Source organism: Coregonus clupeaformis, chromosome 28 (genome assembly GCF_020615455.1).
Source record: "Coregonus clupeaformis isolate EN_2021a chromosome 28, ASM2061545v1, whole genome shotgun sequence".
Classification (NCBI taxonomy): Eukaryota; Metazoa; Chordata; class Actinopteri; order Salmoniformes; family Salmonidae; genus Coregonus; species Coregonus clupeaformis.
Window position 1 is genome coordinate 25,216,040 of NC_059219.1, and position 20,830 is coordinate 25,236,869.

At 48.1% G+C, this 20,830-nt stretch overlaps 1 protein-coding gene across 1 annotated transcript in view; it reads right to left on the reverse strand.

Annotated features, from left to right (window-relative positions):
• Positions 1 to 20,830, reverse strand: part of LOC121543336 (PDZ domain-containing RING finger protein 4-like) — a 76,175-nt gene that overhangs the window by 19,845 nt on the left and 35,500 nt on the right. The window contains exons 2-4 of the mRNA XM_045208815.1: positions 18,140 to 18,390; positions 15,054 to 15,156; positions 5,704 to 5,802 (exon numbers count right to left, since the gene is read on the reverse strand). Of these exons, the coding sequence (XP_045064750.1) occupies positions 5,704 to 5,802; positions 15,054 to 15,156; positions 18,140 to 18,390 (453 nt within the window). The remainder of the gene's footprint in view (positions 1 to 5,703; positions 5,803 to 15,053; positions 15,157 to 18,139; positions 18,391 to 20,830) is intronic.

A 20,830-nucleotide genomic window follows, 5' to 3' on the forward strand; every position in this document is an offset into this window, starting at 1 on the left:
GCAGTGATGGTTCAGATTTTAGTTGCAGCGCTGATAGCGTTGTGTGTGATGTTTGTAATTTGTTACTGACCTTTGAGAAAGCTATGATATTGAGATAGGTTGGAGAGTGATGCCTGGAGACAACACTCAGATGCCGTTGTTGACTGTTCCTGATCTGGATGAAGATGGACAAGGGGGTCTGGATGGAGTACTAATGGATAAATATCCTTTTTGATTATTTGATCATTTTTCAATTTTTTTCAATATTAGTGTGATTTTTAGTATGATTTTATGAATCAAAGGGGGGGAATAGGATAATGTGATTCATACATCATTTATATATCATTTTTATATTCTTAGTTGATATCATTTATATATCATTTTTATATTCTTAGTTGTGTGATGTCACGAGAGGCTGTGTCCTGGAGGGACGTTACATCCCCCTGAGGTGGCTGCAAACCCAGACAGCTATGGCTCCATCTGCTGGTATGGTCGGGAACTCCACCCCTCTATGGCCAATCTTCCCACGCAGCTGAAACAAATGAGGAGCTGATGAGCTGAAGGTTTGGGAAGGGAAGAGACACAGTCTCCAACCTGGGCTCTCTGGAGAACAAGAGTGCTGCACGTCCACTTCCATGAGGAATATAAGGATTTGGGGATACTTACCTTTGGGAAATATTCACCTTTGGATATATGCACCTGTGGAAATACGTGAGAGACATTTGGAAGGACTTTTTGCTGGGTTGGCCACTAGCTGCAACGTGGACTACAGTAAGGCTGGGGAAAAGTTATCTGAGCGAGTGAGAATTATGATTTTGGATGTGGAAGAGACATCCCTGAACTGTTAACCCTTAAAGAGCCACAAGAGAACAGAATTTTGTTATATTTTCGTTAATTTCCCAAGACCTATAATAAAATCCTTGTTTTGTTTGAACCTTGTCTCCTTGCACTACTTGAGCAATCCCGCTGAAAGCTGTGTAGCCTCTCGTGACGTCACAGATGGTGGAGAATACAGGCACGCTCAAGCGTTAATAGTGCATGTCAGAGGAGGATACCGAAGGTTTGATCACCCAGTTTTCCAAGTTGGCCGTAGGCTCCCCGCCCGACTGAAATGGAGGACATATTGAAAGCCCTTGTTGCTGGCCAGCAAGCCCAGATGCAAGCAAACGTGGCTCTCTTGGAGGAGCAAAAGAAAGCCAACCTTCTGAAGGCAGAGGAATTGCAGTTGCAGAGACAGAGGGTTGTCCAAAATACCCGCCCAATAAAGGCAAGTGACTTTATATCTAAGATGGGAGCTACCGATGACATTGAGGCATACCTGCATGCATTTGAGGCCACGGCCACTAGGGAAGCCTGGCCCAAGCAACAGTGGGTTGGTCTGTTAGCCCCCTTTCTAACCGGGGAATCGCTGAATGCTGTCCGGGACCTGGGCCCTGACCAGGTTACTGACTATGATGCCCTGAAGTCTGAGATCCTCAGCAGATATGGACTCACAAAGTTTGGTATGGCCCAGCGCTTTCACAGCTGGACCTTCCAACCAGACCAACCTCCTCGGGCGCAGATGCATGAACTTGTCCGAATCGCAAGGAAATGGCTGGATCCGCAGAGGAATACAGCAGCGGCGGTGGTGGAGGCCGTTGTGGTGGATCGTTACCTACGCGCCCTGCCTTATGAGGCAAAACGGTTCATCAGTCAACAGGCCTTGACCACGGCTGATCTGACCGTGGAAGCTGTGGAAAAGTACCAGGCCACAGCGGAGATGCTGAATGCTTCCCGAAAAGACCCCAGGAGTGCGGCCCCACCACAAATGGGAAGAACCCGTCCAAAGGACCCCAAGGTCTCGAACCCAGCCACGTCAGGACTTATCCCGGCTCCAGGGGGAGCCAGAAACCAGGCGGGTCCAAGAAGAGTACACCAGGAGGGGGAAACTTCGACAGTGTTACCGGTGTGGGGGAGATGGGACATATCTCCTGGCAGTGTGGGAAACCAGCCGATGAACCTATGCCCACTGCGGAGTCCTCCAGCTCAGCACCCACACACCGTTTTGCCTCGCTCTTGGGAGTCGTAGATGGCGGCCCAGATCGACCCCCACCTGCCCGGTAACTGTGAATCACCATGATGTGGAGGCCTTACTGGATTCTGGTAGCCGGGCCACCCTGGTGCGTAAGGATTTGGTGGGCCCAACGTGTCTGACCCCGGGGAAAGTCCTCCCAGTTTCCTGTGTCCATGGGGACACCAGAGAATACCCCATTACTGAACTTACAATGACCAGCACACGGGGAACCATACACACGACGGCGGGGGTGGTTGATTCCCTCCCCGTCCCTGTCCTAATTGGACGAGACTGCCCAGCCTTTTACCCACTCTGGAGAGAGTCTCAGGAGAGGATAACCCGAGTACCTCGGAAACGGAGAGGCAAGACTCAGGCTGGGAAGGCTCCGGTGCAATCCTCCGAATTACTCACTCCCGCCCGGGCTCTGATAGGGATGGCAGGTGCCCAGACCGACACAGAGACGGAGCTACAGAATCTGGACAAAGAACTGTCTGGTCTGAAGGGGACCGCTGAGAGGTATCGTTTGTTAAAGCAACAGTTAGACATGAAGACAGAAGAGTTAGATATCCTCCAGGCTAAACTCCAACAGAGCTCCTTCCATAAGCAACAGGAGGAGCTGGAGAGGCTGCGCAGGACCATCGAGGAGTGTGAGGAGACCCTGCGCAGTAGTAAGGAGGTCCAGAAGAAGGCAGAGGAGAAGTACAAGGTGTTGGAGAACAAGATGAAGAATGCGGAGGCAGAGAGAGAGAAGGAACTGAAAGCTGCTCAACAGAAGCTAAACTCTGCTAAAACCAAGGCTGATGCGTTCAGTAAGAAACTCAAGGAGAGACAACAGGAGGCTGAGTCCCTGGTCCTAGAGTTGGAGGAGTTGAAGAGAGAGCAGGCTGGCAAGCACCACGGCAATGCGGACGCCCTCTCCCGGCGTGATGCCTTCTTCGCTGCCTTTACCCCGACGAGGACGTCGGTCCCGAGGAGGGGGATGTGTGATGTCACGAGAGGCTGTGTCCTGGAGGGACGTTACATCCCCCTGAGGTGGCTGCAAACCCAGACAGCTATGGCTCCATCTGCTGGTATGGTCGGGAACTCCACCCCTCTATGGCCAATCTTCCCACGCAGCTGAAACAAATGAGGAGCTGATGAGCTGAAGGTTTGGGAAGGGAAGAGACACAGTCTCCAACCTGGGCTCTCTGGAGAACAAGAGTGCTGCACGTCCACTTCCATGAGGAATATAAGGATTTGGGGATACTTACCTTTGGGAAATACTCACCTTTGGATATATGCACCTGTGGAAATACGTGAGAGACATTTGGAAGGACTTTTTTGCTGGGTTGGCCACTAGCTGCAACGTGGACTACAGTAAGGCTGGGGAAAAGTTATCTGAGCGAGTGAGAATTATGATTTTGGATGTGGAAGAGACATCCCTGAACTGTTAACCCTTAAAGAGCCACAAGAGAACAGAATTTTGTTATATTTTCGTTAATTTCCCAAGACCTATAATAAAATCCTTGTTTTGTTTGAACCTTGTCTCCTTGCACTACTTGAGCAATCCCGCTGAAAGCTGTGTAGCCTCTCGTGACGTCACAGTTGATATTGATGTTCAATTTGAAAGTGTTGTTTTGCAAAAGATACTGTTTGGTCTTTTCTTTTCTTCCAGAAGCATTTGGGGGAATATGTGGAGATTGAAATACTCAAACAAGGACAATATGAAGGGACAATATGAAAGGACAATGACTGGAGGAGATGGAACCAGAAAGGGGTGGAAAGATTCCGATTCCATCATCAACAATACATTGGAAGAGGAGACTACGGGGAGATGAAGTGTAGTGGACTACATTCCAGTGTCTGCAATGAAATATAGACATATTTGCATATTCTTAGGTATTAATTTTTGTAGAATGATATTTGATGTTATTGAATACCTGTGGGGAACTTAGATGTTTTTGTTTATTTCGTTGATGCTTAGGGACAGGGAGTCTAGGCAGGGAGAGGTCCACTGTAGGGTCCAATGGGTTGACCAGCCTTAGAGTGGACATTTTTTGGATAGGATTTTGTTTGCAGGGGCTTACATGTGTATTTAATTGCATCATAGTTTCAAATGCATTTACATTGTTTATGAGTTTATCGGGAGTACCTAGGTGGTTGCCTGGGGCAGAGGGACCGTGAGAGAATTTTACTGTCTTGATTGATGGATGGATTTGGAACGAAGGTTGCCGGACAGTTTTTCGCTCTCACACTCCATAAAGATTTGTTCATATTTCATAGTAATGTATTCACACTTCATAAACAGTTATTCATATTTCATAGAAAGGTATTTACACTCTAGAGGAGAATGTTTTTGGTTTAATGTTAAAGATACTCAATAAGATAAATTGTTACTAGTCATAATCCTATTCTGTTTGTTTTCGAGACTTTTAGTTAGTCTCGAAGGGGGGAAATGTAGTGTATTAAAGATTATGACTTTCTTAATGGAACCAGAGGATGTTTATCTTAGTTCAAATGTAGCCGTTTGGAGGGTGACGCCCCAGGGGAGACCGGTGATTGGACGAAAGAGGGAGCAACCCATTTTTGCCATTGTTTATAAGTAGGAGCTAGACAAAGGGGGAGTCAGAAGCATTCAGATTAATTTGGGAAGGTGCTTCTCCAGACACCGCGGGTCTGTAACTTATGCTGTAAACGTGTGATATTAATAAAAGCCTCTAATCACGGTGCAGCCTAAGCGGACTCTTTGTTGACAGCAATAACCACCAACAGCAGACGCAACACCACAGGATCAAATACTTTTTTCCCCTCACTGTATGTAGCCACCTTCAGTTATACTCACATACATTTATAACTGTCACTTTAGTGTTTGTTTCCTTACGTTTTGCATCATTCCATTACATCGTTAGTTTACCTTCCTCTGTCACGTTCATGTGGTTGTTCCTGAGGATCGCTAGTAATAGTGGATCATACTGTATTAGGCGAACGTATTACAAGTTGTGCAATAATTTAGGGCATGGAGTCTATTGAATCATCATGGAACTCAGACCATCACGACTGGACCGTTGTCATCACAGTTTCGTGATTAGTGAGGATTATTAGGATAGATTTATAGGACTACTGTTAAACCCCTATTGTACACTTTTCTCATCTTCTAATATTTCATGGATTGAACAATTGAATATGGCAACTTTCAGGATGAATAAAACCACTGTATTTTTGATTCACCGATATATTTTGTGCATAAAGGCTCTCCAAACAAAACAAAAAAAAGATTCATAAATACTTTCCTAACCCTAAATAATATACAAGATCAGAGTATTTTAAAATCGAACAACTGGTGCTGAAAAGGAAACGAATATGCGTGTATTTACAATAGATGGTTTTCTTTAATTGATCCCTAATATTCTGAACCGTTCTCTCAATATATTCTAGTGAGCCTGTCGAGAAAGTTATAATGAAAGGTACACCAAATTTAAAGTGATGACTTTAGATAAATGTACTGAAACCCCTATTGAATGAACTCCACAGGAAAATATGTTGGCCAGCAAGTGGGAGGTTTTTCAGCAGTTGAATTACATTTATTCAGCACGCTAGGGAACCACGCCATAAGGTAAGTCTGAATACCAACTACTGAGAAGTGCGTAGGAAAGGCGTGTGTAAGAAATTGTGGTGATGGTGGTGGTGCTTACGTGGCTGACGTAGATAGCTGTATCCTCTTCATCGTCAGTCCGATAGCACAGCGTCAGACCCAACTTCTCCTGACTGTTGAGCCGGCACAGCTCTACCTGCTGTAGAGACAGAACAGAACAGAGAGAATTCACAACGGAGAGGAGAGGAGTCCAACAGAGATGTGTTACCTGAACAGACTTCATAATGACCTTGTTCTTTTCAAGTTAAAGAGCAGGGCCCATATTCCCAAACCGTCTCAGAGTAGGAGTGTTGATCTAGGATCAGTTTAGCCTTTCAGGTTATAATGGATGGACCAGGGGGAGATCAGCACTCTCTGAAACGCTTTATGAATACTCTGAGCTTAGTCTCTGACAATTGTCACTAACTAGAGAGCTGTTGCCAGGAAATTAAATCTATGCTCATATCAACATATGGTACTGACTTCATTCTGCACCATTGTGTAGGAAGTAGGTTAGTGACACAGAAGGGTGAATTATCTATTTCTAAAGTTAGATAAGTATGAGATAATTATACAGACCCTCTTAAATGTAATGCTTCCAGCATTAAGGCCCTCTGCTAATTTCTACTGATGATATTCAGCTAGGAGCCAGAGTAGATCCCCAGACGGAGTAGGCTGTGGTTACCACGGTGATGAAATATTCACTATTCACTCTAGTGGGGTTCAGACTCCAGTCCCATCAAGCCCTGTTCCAGTTGTTCATTAAAGAGGAATTTCACCCTGGCTCTGCCATGGCATATAGTCATTGCTATATTAGCATCATTACGTTTTTATCATAAACATCACAATTGTCCAAACTACAAGCTGAACTCTGACATTTTCATTTCACTGGTAGAATCAGGAACCAAAAAGTGAACCAAAAAGTCTGGCATTCATAGCGAAGGTAGGGGGGGCGTGGCCACAACTTCAATAATGCCGTTGTTTACTTGGAACCTCCAACACACAGTCATCTCAGAACTTCTCTTGGCAAGGTTTTTTGTAAACGCTTGTTTTTCACTAATATTTGTCATCATGCCTGTGTGTTGTTCTGTGCCTGGCTGTGCTAATTACAAACAAGCGCAAAAATGTGTTACCTTTCACCGTTCTACCTACCAGAGATTCACCCTGATTCTCCTAGTGGCTTGCGGCTATCAAGAATGATGCGGTGATCAAAGATTATCAGACTGAACTCTTAGGGAATCAATTTCAACGACAGTTGAGAAGTGATGCGATACCATCTATTTTTTTTCCTTCACAACAAAACGGAAGATTCTTAATTAGAGGTAAAAATAGAATAGTTGATATAGCCTCTTTTACAAAAAAGCCTGCCTTGGAGGAAGGACAGCGGCCAGAGCATGAAGCACCGCCCAACACAAGTTGTAGTCTTTCATAGAATGGAAAAAATGTGTCTGCTTGTATATTTAGCAATGAATCCGCCAATAGGAACATCACTGACAGACGTCCAATGGCTATATGGAACAAGGACAACCATATCTGCACCCACAAAAACGTATAGTGCAATCATTATAACATAGAGCCTTCACGAAATACCACAAAGTAGGACTACATTCATTTTTAGATCTTGCTCCCCCCCCCCCATCAATACACCGGAAGATGTCATAGGGTGTATCATTCAGAGCGCGAAGCCCTGACCTGCCTTCCTCCTGGGCAAGTATGTGTGAAACATGCCTCAGACATGATTCCCCCAGGGTGAAATTCCCCTTTTAACAACACATACCTTGGTGCCCCAACTTCACCGAGACCAAAATGTTGATCAACATAGCTCTGTGTGCACCCATAGGGAGAAACACGCAGTTCCCCCAGTAAATCTCTGCAAAGGGTGAAATAATGTGTGAGAGTGAGTGCATGTGTGTGTGCATTCATACGCTTGTGTGTGTGTGTGTGTGTGTGTGTGTTTGAATGTAAACCAACTGTATCACTGAAACAAATTCAACAAGTAACCCACTATCACCATGGTATACTGTGGCATTGGTACTAAAGCTGCATCATTCCAGACCAGTTAAGACTGCAATTGATGTTGAATTATTGTCTGATAAATGACATCCCACCTCCTGTGGTCTTTGCTTATTCTTGTTGTGTGGTTCCTAACCTCTCCTCACCATGGTAACACATCACACACCTACCATGTCCCCCAGCCCAGAGGGTGGTCTGTACATCAATTGCACTAAAACCTCATATCAAACAAAACACAGACGGGTGTCCCACTGGGGATGTCTTTGATGGTCGCACCGATGGCATTTACTTCACAGCGTGTTCCCTTAATGTTGCAGGTGTATTAACCCTGGTCTGTTTAGTCACTGCTGTGTTGGGAAGAAACAGAAATATATAATTGTACAGTTTGACATTTTTACATTTTGCTCTGCCAAATGTATTTTACTTGTGAAGTTACAGTTGGAAGGCAGGGGGTAGAAAGAAGGGACTATAACAGGGATACCCTAATTAAAGGGATACCCTAATTAAAAGGATACCCTAATAAAAGGGATACCCTAATTAAAGGGATACCCTAATTTCCAAAGGATTCCTGGTGGCAGTTGGGAAAGATTAGAGCTAAAGCACAGAGGTGACTGATTCAAAAAATACATTCATTTCTTCAACATCTAGCCACAATAAACAGCAATTTTTCCCTCAAAGGAGGAAGGGCGCTTTTCACTAGGACTCAGCTGTTGCTGGCGAGTAGACTCCGCACCTCCACACAGTTTAGAACGGTTCAGAACGGTCGAGAAAAGTGGTTGACATGAACGCACCATGACTGTTGATTAATTACCATGTACTGAGAGATTAGAGAACACTAGCTCCCTACTGTCAGAGAGAACAATCACAGTGTGTAGTACAGGACACAACCTTGTAATCTGGAGATCTTTGAGGTTAGATTAGAGACTCCCTCCTAGAGTGAGAAATCACAGTGTGTAGTGCAGGCAGTACATTCACTCGTAAAGGGGTAAACCACCTTATAATCGTCAGTAATAACCTGTGGATGTACTCTCTGAGGTTAGAGATACACCACCTAGAGAGACCATGGTAGAAGATCATCTGCATCTGTGTGTTGTTTTTATAGCAGGTCACTGGGAAGAAAAACCTCCCACAGCTGCACTGTAGCTGTGCTTAAGTTAGTATGAAGCCAGGCTAAACACATCCTTCACAGCTAATTTCCCTGAGCTGCTAGGGCAACTCTTCCCTTCCCTTGAGGAGCAAGGCCATTCAGGGTACAGTTAGATACACTTGAACAAAGAGTAATTGAGGGCCAGGTGTGTGTGTGTGTTTGAGGGGAAAGAGTAGCCATAACATCAGAAATCAGGTCATGACCTGACACTGACCCTGCCTCAGTTGGGCTGGCCAGTGTGTGTGTGTGTGTGTGTGCGTGCGTGCTTGCCTGCGCGCGTGTGTGTGTGCCTGTGTGCGTACTTGTGTGTGTGTGCCTGTGAGTGTGTGCTCAAACTTCATGCCCTCTCTCATCCCTCTCTCACACAGAGAGACATCCATCCATTTAGTCAGAAGAGGCAGTTAAACCACAGCTGGCAGCAGAGGAACACTAATGACCCAGAATCCTGTGCAGTGAACCACGGGCGACCATTAAACGAGCACCACCACTGCACAAACACACACTACCACGTCACCCATCACCTCACCTCACCTCACCTCACGTCTCCCACAGTCACTGCCTCTCTGACACAAATTACATTCTCCACCCAGCCTCCCAGCCTCCCAGCTTCCCAGTTAGGCTATTTATCAACACTGCAAGTGTGTCTGACAAGTGTCCTTCTTTATAGGGAAAACATACCAAACTGAGGTAGTAAGATTGTTACGGTTCGGCACTGTTGTTCTTGTTCCCTCTTGTTTTCTGTTTCCCTTTTTCCCTGTGTGTGTGTTGTTTGTGTCTGTCTCCCCCTGCTGTGCAGCCCAGTCAGAGGATCTAGGTCAGGGGGCGTGGCCATTCTCTCACAAGATCAGTTACATCCAGCTGCGGCTCATTGTCACCAATCAACAAGCAGTTATCTACCCGGGCTGGACACCTCTCCAGCGCCAGTTCGTTCCTTCACCACCTGTGATCCCGTCGATTCCTGCTGCCTGCCTGCCTGCCACTCCCACGCCGCAACCCGCTCACCAGTTGTCTGTTATCCTCGGCATCCAGCTCTCGGTGCTACTGGCTCTCCTCACCACGCAGCTCCTACCCCGGTCTGTAGCTGCTCCACCCTGCACTACTCCTCTCTGCCAAAAACCCCTGAATAAAACAACATCATATTCACCCTCGTTGTCCGTGTGTCCGTCTCTGCGCCTGAGTCCCCACCAAATCTAACAGAACGAACTGGCCATACATGGACTCAGCAGAGACGCCACATGAAACAACGGGTGATGGCGTACAACGCGCCCTCCATTCACAGGGAATGTTATTGGGACAACACGACCAACTCATCGGGTCTCTATTGGATAACAACCAGCGGTTGTTGGATCAAGTATCTCAGCTCACCTCTCAGGTAGCTAACCTGGTAACACTCACTACTCTTCCTCCCTCTGCTTCTCCTCCGCCTGCTCCTCCTACAGTTGCTCCAGGCTCGGTTTTCGCTCCTGCCCTTCGGGAACCCCCTACGACCTCACCCGAACCTTTTACCGGGGACCTGAACAAATGCCGTGGTTTCCTGCTTCAGTGCCGCTTGGTGTTCAAACAGAAGCCCCTCACAACGTAGAAGTTGTACCCAGGTGCGCTCAGCGGAAGACGGCCCGGGCACGGTCCAATTCCCGTCAGGGGTGGAGGCCCGGTCGCAATCCACGCGCACACCCAGCGGGAGGCCCTGAACTGCCCGCGGCCGGGGGGGCCGCGAGTGCCGGGGCGCCGCAAAGAGACTATTGAAGCTACGACAGGGCATGGGTTGCGTGGCTGAATACGCCATTGATTTTTGGACCTTGGCAGCCGATTCCAAGTGGAATGACGACGCTCTTCAGGGAGCGTTTGTTAACGGTTTGAGTGACACAATTAAGGATGAACTAGCTGTTCGTGAGGAGCCTGCTAACCTTCATTCTCTCGTTTCTCTTGCTACCCGTATAGACAACAGGCTACGGGAGAGGAGACAGGAGAGGAGCGGTCGGGTCCGCACTGCAGGCGGGGGGCCCTCGCTCTGCAACCCGAGCAACACCACCACTCGGACACCGCCCATACACCTCAGCGGATCCCTCCACGGAACTGGACGAGCCCATGCAGCTGGGCCGTGCTCGTCTGTCCCCTGCCGAAAAGGAACGGCGCATGCGGGCTGGTGAGTGCGTGTACTGTGGGGACCGCACTCATTTTCTGGTTAACTGTCCGGTTCGCCCCTAAAGACAAAGCTTGCAGGTAAACGTGGGCGTACTTGCAAGTGTTACACCTGACTCCATGCCCACAGCACCCCGTCTAGTTATCCCAGCTACAGTCCAGTTCAGGAATCTGTCTCTCCCTTTAGCTGCTCTCATTGACTCTGGTGCTGAGGATAGTTTCCTGGACATTGACCTTGTTACTCAGGCTGAGATCCCTGTTAAGCCCCTGCCTAAGCCTATTACAGTAACCGCTATTGACGGTCATCAGTTTGCCAACATCACCCACCAAACTGTCCCCGTTTCTCTCATACTGTCAGGCAATCACAAAGAAACCATCCAGTTTAAAGTAGTCTCCTCCTCTGCCTCCCCTCTTATCCTCGGTTTCCCTTGGCTTAGCCTTCACAACCCCCATATTGACTGGCAAAACCACAAGATACACAGTTGGAGCACTCACTGCCATTATGCTTGCCTTGGGTCGGCTATTCCGCCCTCTGTAGGTTCCCCTGCATCCCCTGTCAAACCCCCAGACCTCTCTTCAGTCCCTGACGAGTACCTGGACCTGGCCGAGGTATTCAGCAAGTCCAAAGCACTTTCACTACCACCTCATAGGCCATACGATTGCGCCATTGAGTTACTGCCTGGAGCCCCTTTGCCATCCAGTCGGCTTTTCAATCTGTCCCGTACTGAGAGAGAAGCTATGGAAACCTACATAGGCGACTCTCTAGCCTCTGGTCTCATTCGTCCCTCATCTTCCGCTGTTGGGGCGGGGTTCTTTTTTGTTGAGAAGAAGGACAAAACATTACGCCCCTGCATTGACTACAGAGGACTTAATAACATCACAGTCAGAAATACGTACCCCCTGCCTCTCATCAACTCAGCTTTTGAACCCCTTCATGGAGCTACCGTGTTTACCAAACTCGACCTGCGTAACGCTTACCACCTCGTTAGGATCAAGCAGGGAGACGAATGGAAAACTGCGTTCAATACCCCTCTCGGACATTTTGAATACCTAGTCATGCCATTCGGTCTCACTAACGCCCCAGCAGTGTTTCAGGCCATGGTTAACGATGTGTTGAGGGATTTTCTACACCGTTTGTGTTTGTCTATTTGGATGACATTCTTATATTCTCTAAGTCACAGGATGAACACGTCTCCCACGTCCGTCTGGTTCTCCAACGCCTCATGGAAAATAAACTATATGTGAAGGCAGAAAAGTGTGAGTTCCACCGGCAGTCCGTCCCCTTTTTGGGTTTTATTATCGAGCGGGGACAAGTGTCACCAGACCCTGACAAGATCAGAGCAGTTGCGGAGTGGCCCACACCCACGTCCCGGAAGCAGCTACAACGCTTCCTGGGCTTCGCCAACTTCTACCGACGCTTCATCAGGGGTTTCAGCCAAGTGGTTGCCCCCTGACCAAGCTCACCTCCCCTAAGGTGCCATTCCTGTGGACACCGGAGGCCGAGTCAGCCGTGAGTACACTGAAGGAACTATTCACCACCTCACCAGTTCTTATTCATCCAGATGCTAGTTTGCAGTTTATTGTGGAAGTGGACGCCTCTGATTCAGGGGGTGGGGGCTGTCCTGTCACAACGTTCCTCCACGGACCAGAAGATCCATCCTGTGGCCTTTTTCTCGAGGAGGTTGACCCCGGCGGAGAAGAACTACGACGTGGGTAACCGGGAGTTGCTTGCTGTTAAGTTGGCATTGGAGGAGTGGAGGCACTGGCTGGACGGAGCAGAGCAACCCTTCATAGTCTGGACAGACCACAAGAACCTGGCTTACATCCAGTCATCCAAGAGGCTAAACTCCCGTCAGGCCAGATGGGCCCTGTTTTTCAGCAGGTTCAAGTTTACTTTAACATACCGTCCTGGCACACGCAATGTCAAGCCTGATGCTCTCTCTCGCCAGTTTACAGACAATGAAGACTCCAGCAATCCTGAACCTATTCTGCCCGCTTCCTGTTTGGTGGCGGCTGTTCACTGGGAAATCGAGTCCCTCGTCCGATCGGCTCAAGAGTCGGAACCTGGACCGGCCGATGGTCCCTCCGACCTTCTCTATGTTCCCGCAGCCGTGCGGCCGCAAAGTGCTCAACTGGATCCACACCTCGAGCTTCTCCTGCCACCCTGGTATGAACCGTACACTGTCGCTACTGAAGAGGCACTTTTGGTGGCCATCTGTTGAGGCTGACGTCCGGGAGTACGTGGCGGCCTGTTCCATCTGTGCCCAAAATAAGGCCTCCCACCGGGCTCCTTCGGGCCTGCTGCGGCCTCTCCCAGTCCCGAGTCGTCCTTGGTCTCACGTGGCCTTGGACTTCGTCACTGGACTTCCTATGTCGGAAGGTAATGACACCATACTCACCATCGTGGACAGATTCTCTAAATCTGCCCATTTTGTTGCATTACCAAAATTACCGTCTGCCAGTGAGACGGCCGACCTCTTGGTCCTACATGTATTCCGTCCCATGGAATACCTGTGGACATAGTGTCCGATAGAGGTCCACAGTTCATTTCTCGGGTATGGAAGGAGTTTTGTTCTGCTCTGGGTGCCTCTGTCAGTCTCTCATCAGGTTTCCATCCCCAGTCCAATGGCCAGACTGAGAGGACCAATCAGGACCTGAGGCTGCTCTACGCTGTGTGACATCCCAGAACCCGTCCACCTGGGCCAAACACCTCCCGTGGGTCGAATATGCCCACAATTCCCTCACCTCATCTGCCACTGGTCTCTCACCATTTGAGGCGGCTTTGGGATACCAACCGCCATTGTTCCCGTCTCAGGAAAAGGAGTTAGCCGTCCCATCAGTTCAGGATAACCTTGTCGCTGCCGCAAGGTGTGGGTGGACACCCGTGAGGCCCTTCTACGGACAGCAGAGCGCAACAAGAGAGTGGCGGACAGACACCGGATAGTCGCTCCCCAGTTCCAGCCTGGTCAGCGAGTCTGGCTCTCCTCCAGCAACATCCCTCTACGCACGGACTCCCGTAGCTGTCGCCCGGTATTTGGGTCCTTTCGTGATCGACTCCATCATCAACCCTTCGGCTGTTCGGTTGAAGCTTCCCCAGGCCATGAGAGTCCATCCTACATTTCACGTGTCCCAGCTTAAACTGGTCTCCTCCAGCCCTTTGTGTCCGCCGGTGGATCCCCCTCCGCCACCGCAGATATGTGACCGACCATCCAGCCTACACGGTGCGGAGACTGCTGGACGTCCGGAGGCGTGGTAGAGGTTTTCAGTACCTGGTGGACTGGGAGGGATATGGTCCCGAGGAGAGGTCCTGGATTCCCCGGCGGTTTATACTGGACCCGCAGCTGGTGGCTGACTTCCATAGGGACCACCCTGACAAGCCGGGGGGGTCGCCGGGTGGCGCCCGTTGAGGGGGGGGTACTGTTACGGTTCGGCACTGTTGTTCTTGTTCCCTCTTGTTTTCTGTTTCCCTTTTTCCCTGTGTGTGTGTTGTTTGTGTCTGTCTCCCCCTGCTGTGCAGCCCAGTCAGAGGATCTAGGTCAGGGGGCGTGGCCATTCTCTCACAAGATCAGTTACATCCAGCTGCGGCTCATTGTCACCAATCAACAAGCAGTTATCTACCCGGGCTGGACACCTCTCCAGCGCCAGTTCGTTCCTTCACCACCTGTGATCCCGTCGATTCCTGCTGCCTGCCTGCCTGCCACTCCCACGCCGCAACCCGCTCACCAGTTGTCTGTTATCCTCGGCATCCAGCTCTCGGTGCTACTGGCTCTCCTCACCACGCAGCTCCTACCCCGGTCTGTAGCTGCTCCACCCTGCACTACTCCTCTCTGCCAAAACCCCCTGAATAAAACAACATCATATTCACCCTCGTTGTCCGTGTGTCCGTCTCTGCGCCTGAGTCCCCACCAAATCTAACAAAGATTCATACCGGTATTTTAATCTTTATCATTTGCATGACAAAATGAGTTGCCGGGATATGTGGTTGTAATTAGCTTTGTAGGGCATAAGTAGGGAGCACTATATTTGACCAAGAGCCAGATGACTTGTCAATATAATCGCTGTGGGAGAATTGTCATGGCAGGAATTTGTGGGGCTCAATATTGACTTACCTCGTACTCAAACTCATCTGGCATGTCCACTTCAGCTGGGGTGTTGGAGAGGTACTCTGGACACTCGTAGAACTCATGCTCCATGGTGTGGATGGAGTGACAGCTGGGGAGGAAAAGAAAGAGAGGGCGAGAGAGGGGGAGAGAGGGGGAGAAAGAAAGAAAGATGTGTGAGTAGCAAGCTGGTTTTAACACCTTTCTCCCTGCGTTGTACATATCGGTCGCTAGCAAAAACCCAGTTTACAACCCCCAATAAAGCAACTAATGGCATGGATCTATACACACATTGTTTCATTTGAAACATAGACACATTTTAACGAGACATAAAACCCATGTAAGTGGGTTTTATCTCCTCTGTAATATATTGATTTACAGATGCTTACTTGGCATGTATGCAGCGACATCGCAGCCCTGGGTATAACCAGCCCACAGTAACATCACTGTTATTTCTAATCACACCAGCATCCATACTGCCTCCCCCTTATCAGCCGTATCACAGACGAGGGAACGGATGATTTGTGGTTTATAGGACAAATTGATTTAATCTGGGGCCCAGTAAAGACCTATAAATAGATGGAGAATGAGCTGTATGTCAGTCTTTCCATTTGTTTTTAATCACCTTGTAAACTCTTAAAGGAAATGGATGCGGCAGTGTGACTGCACTGCAGACACAACTATTACACGTGGGTTGGAGAGCAGCCTGATGACATTAAAGGGATGTGATCAGCTGTACTTGGGGGGGGTAATGCTGCTGTCCACCATGATACAGTAGAGGCGGCTCTGAACAACCACATCAGGTTGACGTAACCCATAATAAAGCATCTCCGTGTTAAGGAGAACCATCCAAGGGGACACCCATACAAATGTATACATTCACTACAGTAAGTCAGTTTGGATAAAAGTGTCTACTAATGTCTACATTATTACCTCATCCGCATTTTATTAATTCAATTTCATATTCAAGGCTAACCCATGTTCTTTATGAATAAAGGGTTTATCTACAGTGAGGGAAAAAAGTATTTGATCCCCTGCTGATTTTGTACGTTTGCCCACTGACAAAGAAATGATCAGTCTATAATTTTAATGGTAGGTTTATTTGAACAGTGAGAGACAGAATAACATCAACAAAATCCAGAAAAACGCATGTCAAAAATGTTATAAATTGATTTGCATTTTAATGAGGGAAATAAGTAATTGACCCCCTCTCAATCAGAAAGATTTCTGGCTCCCAGGTGTCTTTTATACAGGTAACGAGCTGAGATTAGGAGCACACTCTTAAAGGGAGTGCTCCTAATCTCAGTTTGTTACCTGTATAAAAGACACCTGTCCACAGAAGCAATCAATCAATCAGATTCCAAACTCTCCAACATGGCCAAGACCAAAGAGCTCTCCAAGGATGTCAGGGACAAGATTGTAGACCTACACAAGGCTGGAATGGGCTACAAGACCATCGCCAAGCAGCTTGGTGAGAAGGTGACAACAGTTGGTGCTATTATTGGAAGAATGGAAGAAACACAAAAGAACTGTCAATCTCCCTCGGCCTGGGGCTCCATGCAAGATCTCACCTCGGGGAGTTGCAATGATCATGAGAACGGTGAGGAATCAGCCCAGAACTACACGGGAGGATCTTGTCAATGATCTCAAGGAAGCTGGGACCATAGTCATGGTCAGATGAGACCAAAATGGAGCTCTTTGGCATCAACTCAACTTGCCGTGTTTGGAGGAGGAATGCTGCCTATGACCCCAAGAACACCATCCCCACCGTCAAACATGGAGGTGGAAACATTATGCTTTTGGGGGTGTTTTTCTGCTAAGGGGACAGGACAACTTCACCGCATCAAAGGGACGATGGACTGGCCATGTACCGTCAAATCTTGGGTGAGAACCTCCTTCCCTCTGCTAGGGCATTGAAAATGGGTTGTGGGTGGGTATTCCAGCATGACAATGACCCAAAACACACGGCCAAGGCAACAAAGGAGTGGCTCAAGAAGAAGCACATTAAGGTCCTGGAGTGGCCTAGCCAGTCTCCAGGCCTTAATCCCATAGAAAATCTGTGGAGGGAGCTGAAGGTTCTAGTTGCCAAACGTCAGCCTCAAAACCTTAATGACTTGGAGAAGATCTGCAAAGAGGATTGGGACAAAATCCCTCCTGAGATGTGTGCAAACCTGGTGGCCAACTACAAGAAACGTCTGACCTCTGTGATTGCCAACAAGGGTTTTGCCACCAAGTACTAAGTCATGTTTTGCAGAGGGGTCAAATACATATTTCCCTCATTAAAATGCAAATCAATTTATAACATTATTGACATGCGTTTTTCTGGATTTTTGTTGTTGTTATTCTGTCTCTCACTTTTCAAATAAACCTACCATTAAAATTATAGACTGATCATTTATTTGTCAGTGGGCAAACGTACAAAATCAGCAGGGGATCAAATACTTTTTTCCCTCACTGTATTAGAAAGTTCTGGCAGAAAATCCATGAGGCCAAACCCATGAGTCACATACAGGACATGCATTACTCATACAGAAGTCTACAACAATGGTTCTCAAATCCTGGCTCCCTGTATATTAACCCCCTAGTGAGGTTATCTCTATGGCAACGAGGCATACCTCACCTGACAGCAGGAAGGTGCAGATAGCAGGTTAGGGTTAGGGTTAGGGTTAGATGCCCCTCACCTGTCTGACAGCAGGAAGTGGCAGATAGCAGGTTAGGGTTAGGGTTGAGGGTTAGGGTAAGGTTTGAGGCTAGGGTTAGGGTAAGGGTTAAGGTTAATGTTAGGGTTAGGGTTAGGGTTAGGGTTAGATGCCCCTTACCTGTCTGACAGCAGGAAGTGGCAGATAGCAGGTTAGGGTTAGGGTTGAGGGTTAGGGTAAGGTTTGAGGCTAGGGTTAGGGTAAGGGTGAAGGTTAATGTTAGGGTTAGGGTTAGGGTTAGGGTTAGATGCTCCTCACCTGTCTGACAGCAGGAAGTGGCAGATAGCAGGTTAGGGTTAGGGTTGAGGGTTAGGGTAAGGTTTGAGGCTAGGGTTAGGGTAAGGGTTAAGGTTAAGGTTAATGTTAGGGTTAGGGTTAGGGTTAGATGCTCCTCACCTGTCTGACAGCAGGAAGGGGCAGATGTCGGGTACAGGTGGAGTAGCAGGTCTCAGCTTAGCCAGGGCCATGATGTGTTCGAAGGTGATGTCAGTCTGCGTGCACACGTCCACCACGTGCACCTCCTTAAATGTTTGGTGTGCGTGGGCGGGGTTGCCATGGCGACGGACGACCTGCACCACGATGGGGTCTCTCCTGATGACCTCCACCACCTCATCATGGCTGGCTTTGGAGTAGTCCCTGCCATTCACCTGAACGGGGAAGAGATAGAAGTGTCTCAAACCTGTACAGGAATAACTAGAAGTCTATGGGGTGGGAATTAGAAGAGTCTTAAACCTATGTACACTGTACAGGAATAACTAGGTGTCTATGTGGTGAGTCAGTATCACAAAAGCTAGTCTCTTCACACAGCCAAGTCCCTACCATTCCCAAGTCCCAACCATTCCCAAGTCCCTACCATTCCCAAGTCCCTACCATTCCCAAGTCCCTACCATTCCCAAGTCCCTACCATTCTCAAGTCCCTACCATTCCCAAGTCCCTACCATTCACAAGTCCCTACCGTTCCCAAGTCCCTACCATTCCCAAGTCCCTAACATTCCCAAGTCCCTACCATTCACCTGATTGAGGAGATGGAGGTGTTCTGTTAGTCCTATGTAGTGAGCCTTCAGAGAAGCAGCATATGTTATGCTGTAGAGTGCACCTGGTGATCCAATTACAGCCTGCTGAGTACCAGTCTGTTTCTACATCAGCCAACACCTTTGTCATTGTCTTGCCAAGGCAACAACATAGGCAATATTAAAACCCTATCATATACTTGTATTTCAGAGAAGCATACAGCGCTAAGATCTCACCCACTGATCCTCCTTTCTCCTCCGTTCTTATTCATATCTGACATACTGAGACCTCCTAACCACCACATCCAGTACTGAGCTGACGTACTGAGACCTCCTACCCACCACATCCAGTACTGAGCTGACGTACTGAGACCTCCTACCCACCACATCCAGTACTGAGCTGACGTACTGAGACCTCCTACCCACCACATCCAGTACTGAGCTGACGTACTGAGACCTCCTACCCACCACATCCAGTATAATGGACCCCTGGGACTAACAGTCCAGTAATGATCCGTGAGAGCCTGGGTGAGCCTGGAGAAGAAAGGCCTGTCAGTTTTAAAGGGCACCTGCTGTCTCTCCATGGGAGGGGGGAGGTGGAGAGGGAGGAGGCCAGGGTGGAGGCCTCTTCCCCTGGGTTGGACAGATCTGAGCTCTGGGTCTTTGGCTCTTGGTCTGGTCATTACAGTACTGTGGGGGTCAAACTAAATGGTTGGGTTTCAGTGGGAGGTACACACATCATACTGACACCTGCCAAGTAACACCTGCCCCCCCCCAAACCCATGAGTCACATACAGGACATGCATTACTCATACAGAAGTCTACAACAATGGTTCTCAAATCCTGGCTCCCTGTATATTAACCCCTAGTGAGGTTATCTCTATGGCAACGAGGCATACCTCACCTGACAGCAGGAAGGGTGGAGGCTAGGGTTAGGGTTAGGGTTAGGGTTGAGGCTAGGGTTATGGTTGAGGCTAGGGTTAGGGTTAGGGTTAGGGTTAGGGTTAGGGTTAGGGTTAGGGTTAGGGTTAGGGTTGAGGTTAGGGTTAGGTTAGGTTTGAGTCTAGGTTTAGGTTTAAGAGGGTTTCTGTTTGTGCTGGTATCAAACCTTGGGTTGCACGGGCCTATTGCAACTTCCTGCTCTGTCTGCACATTGCAAGTCAGTCTGGTCTGGAGAGGGTGAGAGAGCATTGGGCGGGTTTTTGCCTGAGGGATCAATCAAGGCAGAGAGCTGAGGCTAGGGTTAGGGTTAGGGTTGAGGCAAAGGTTAGGGTTAGGGTTAGGGTCTCTCATCTGTCTGACAGCTCACACACACACACACATCCTTGGTCTGCAGTCATCTGTGACCTCAGATACACTGTTTATCCAATTACAGGGCCTCATTACGCTACAGATGTCAAGTTCATTTCCAATCACATCCTCAGATTTATTTTCAACATTGATTGTTGAAATGTGTCAGGATGTCAGACTGGGAGCAAGGTGGGGCACACACAGGCACACACACACACAAGGATACACACACACACTCAAGGATACACACACATACACACACACACACATACAAGGATACACACACATACACACACACACACACATACAATGATACACACACATAGGCACACACACACATACAAGGATACACACACAGGCACACACACATATAAAAGGATACACACACATACACACATGCATACTCATGTACTCACCCACTGATACACACACATACACTTACCTAACCCTAACCTAGAACTGAACGAATCTGTTTATTAATCAATTAGATTAGATGTATTCATACAGCAGATGCAGAAATAAAGAAATGGATGGTCGCTCCATTCAGCTCTGTAATGAGATAGACACCAGCTCCATTCAGTTCTGTAATGAGATAGGAACCAGCTCCATTCAGTTATGTAATGAGATAGAAACCAGCTCCATTTATTTCTGTAATGGGATAGAAACCAGCTCCATTTATCTCTGTAATGAGACAGAAACCAGCTCCATTTATCTCCGTAATAAGATAGAAACCAGCTCCATTCAGTTCTGTAATGAGATAGAAACCAGCTCCATTTATCTCTGTAAT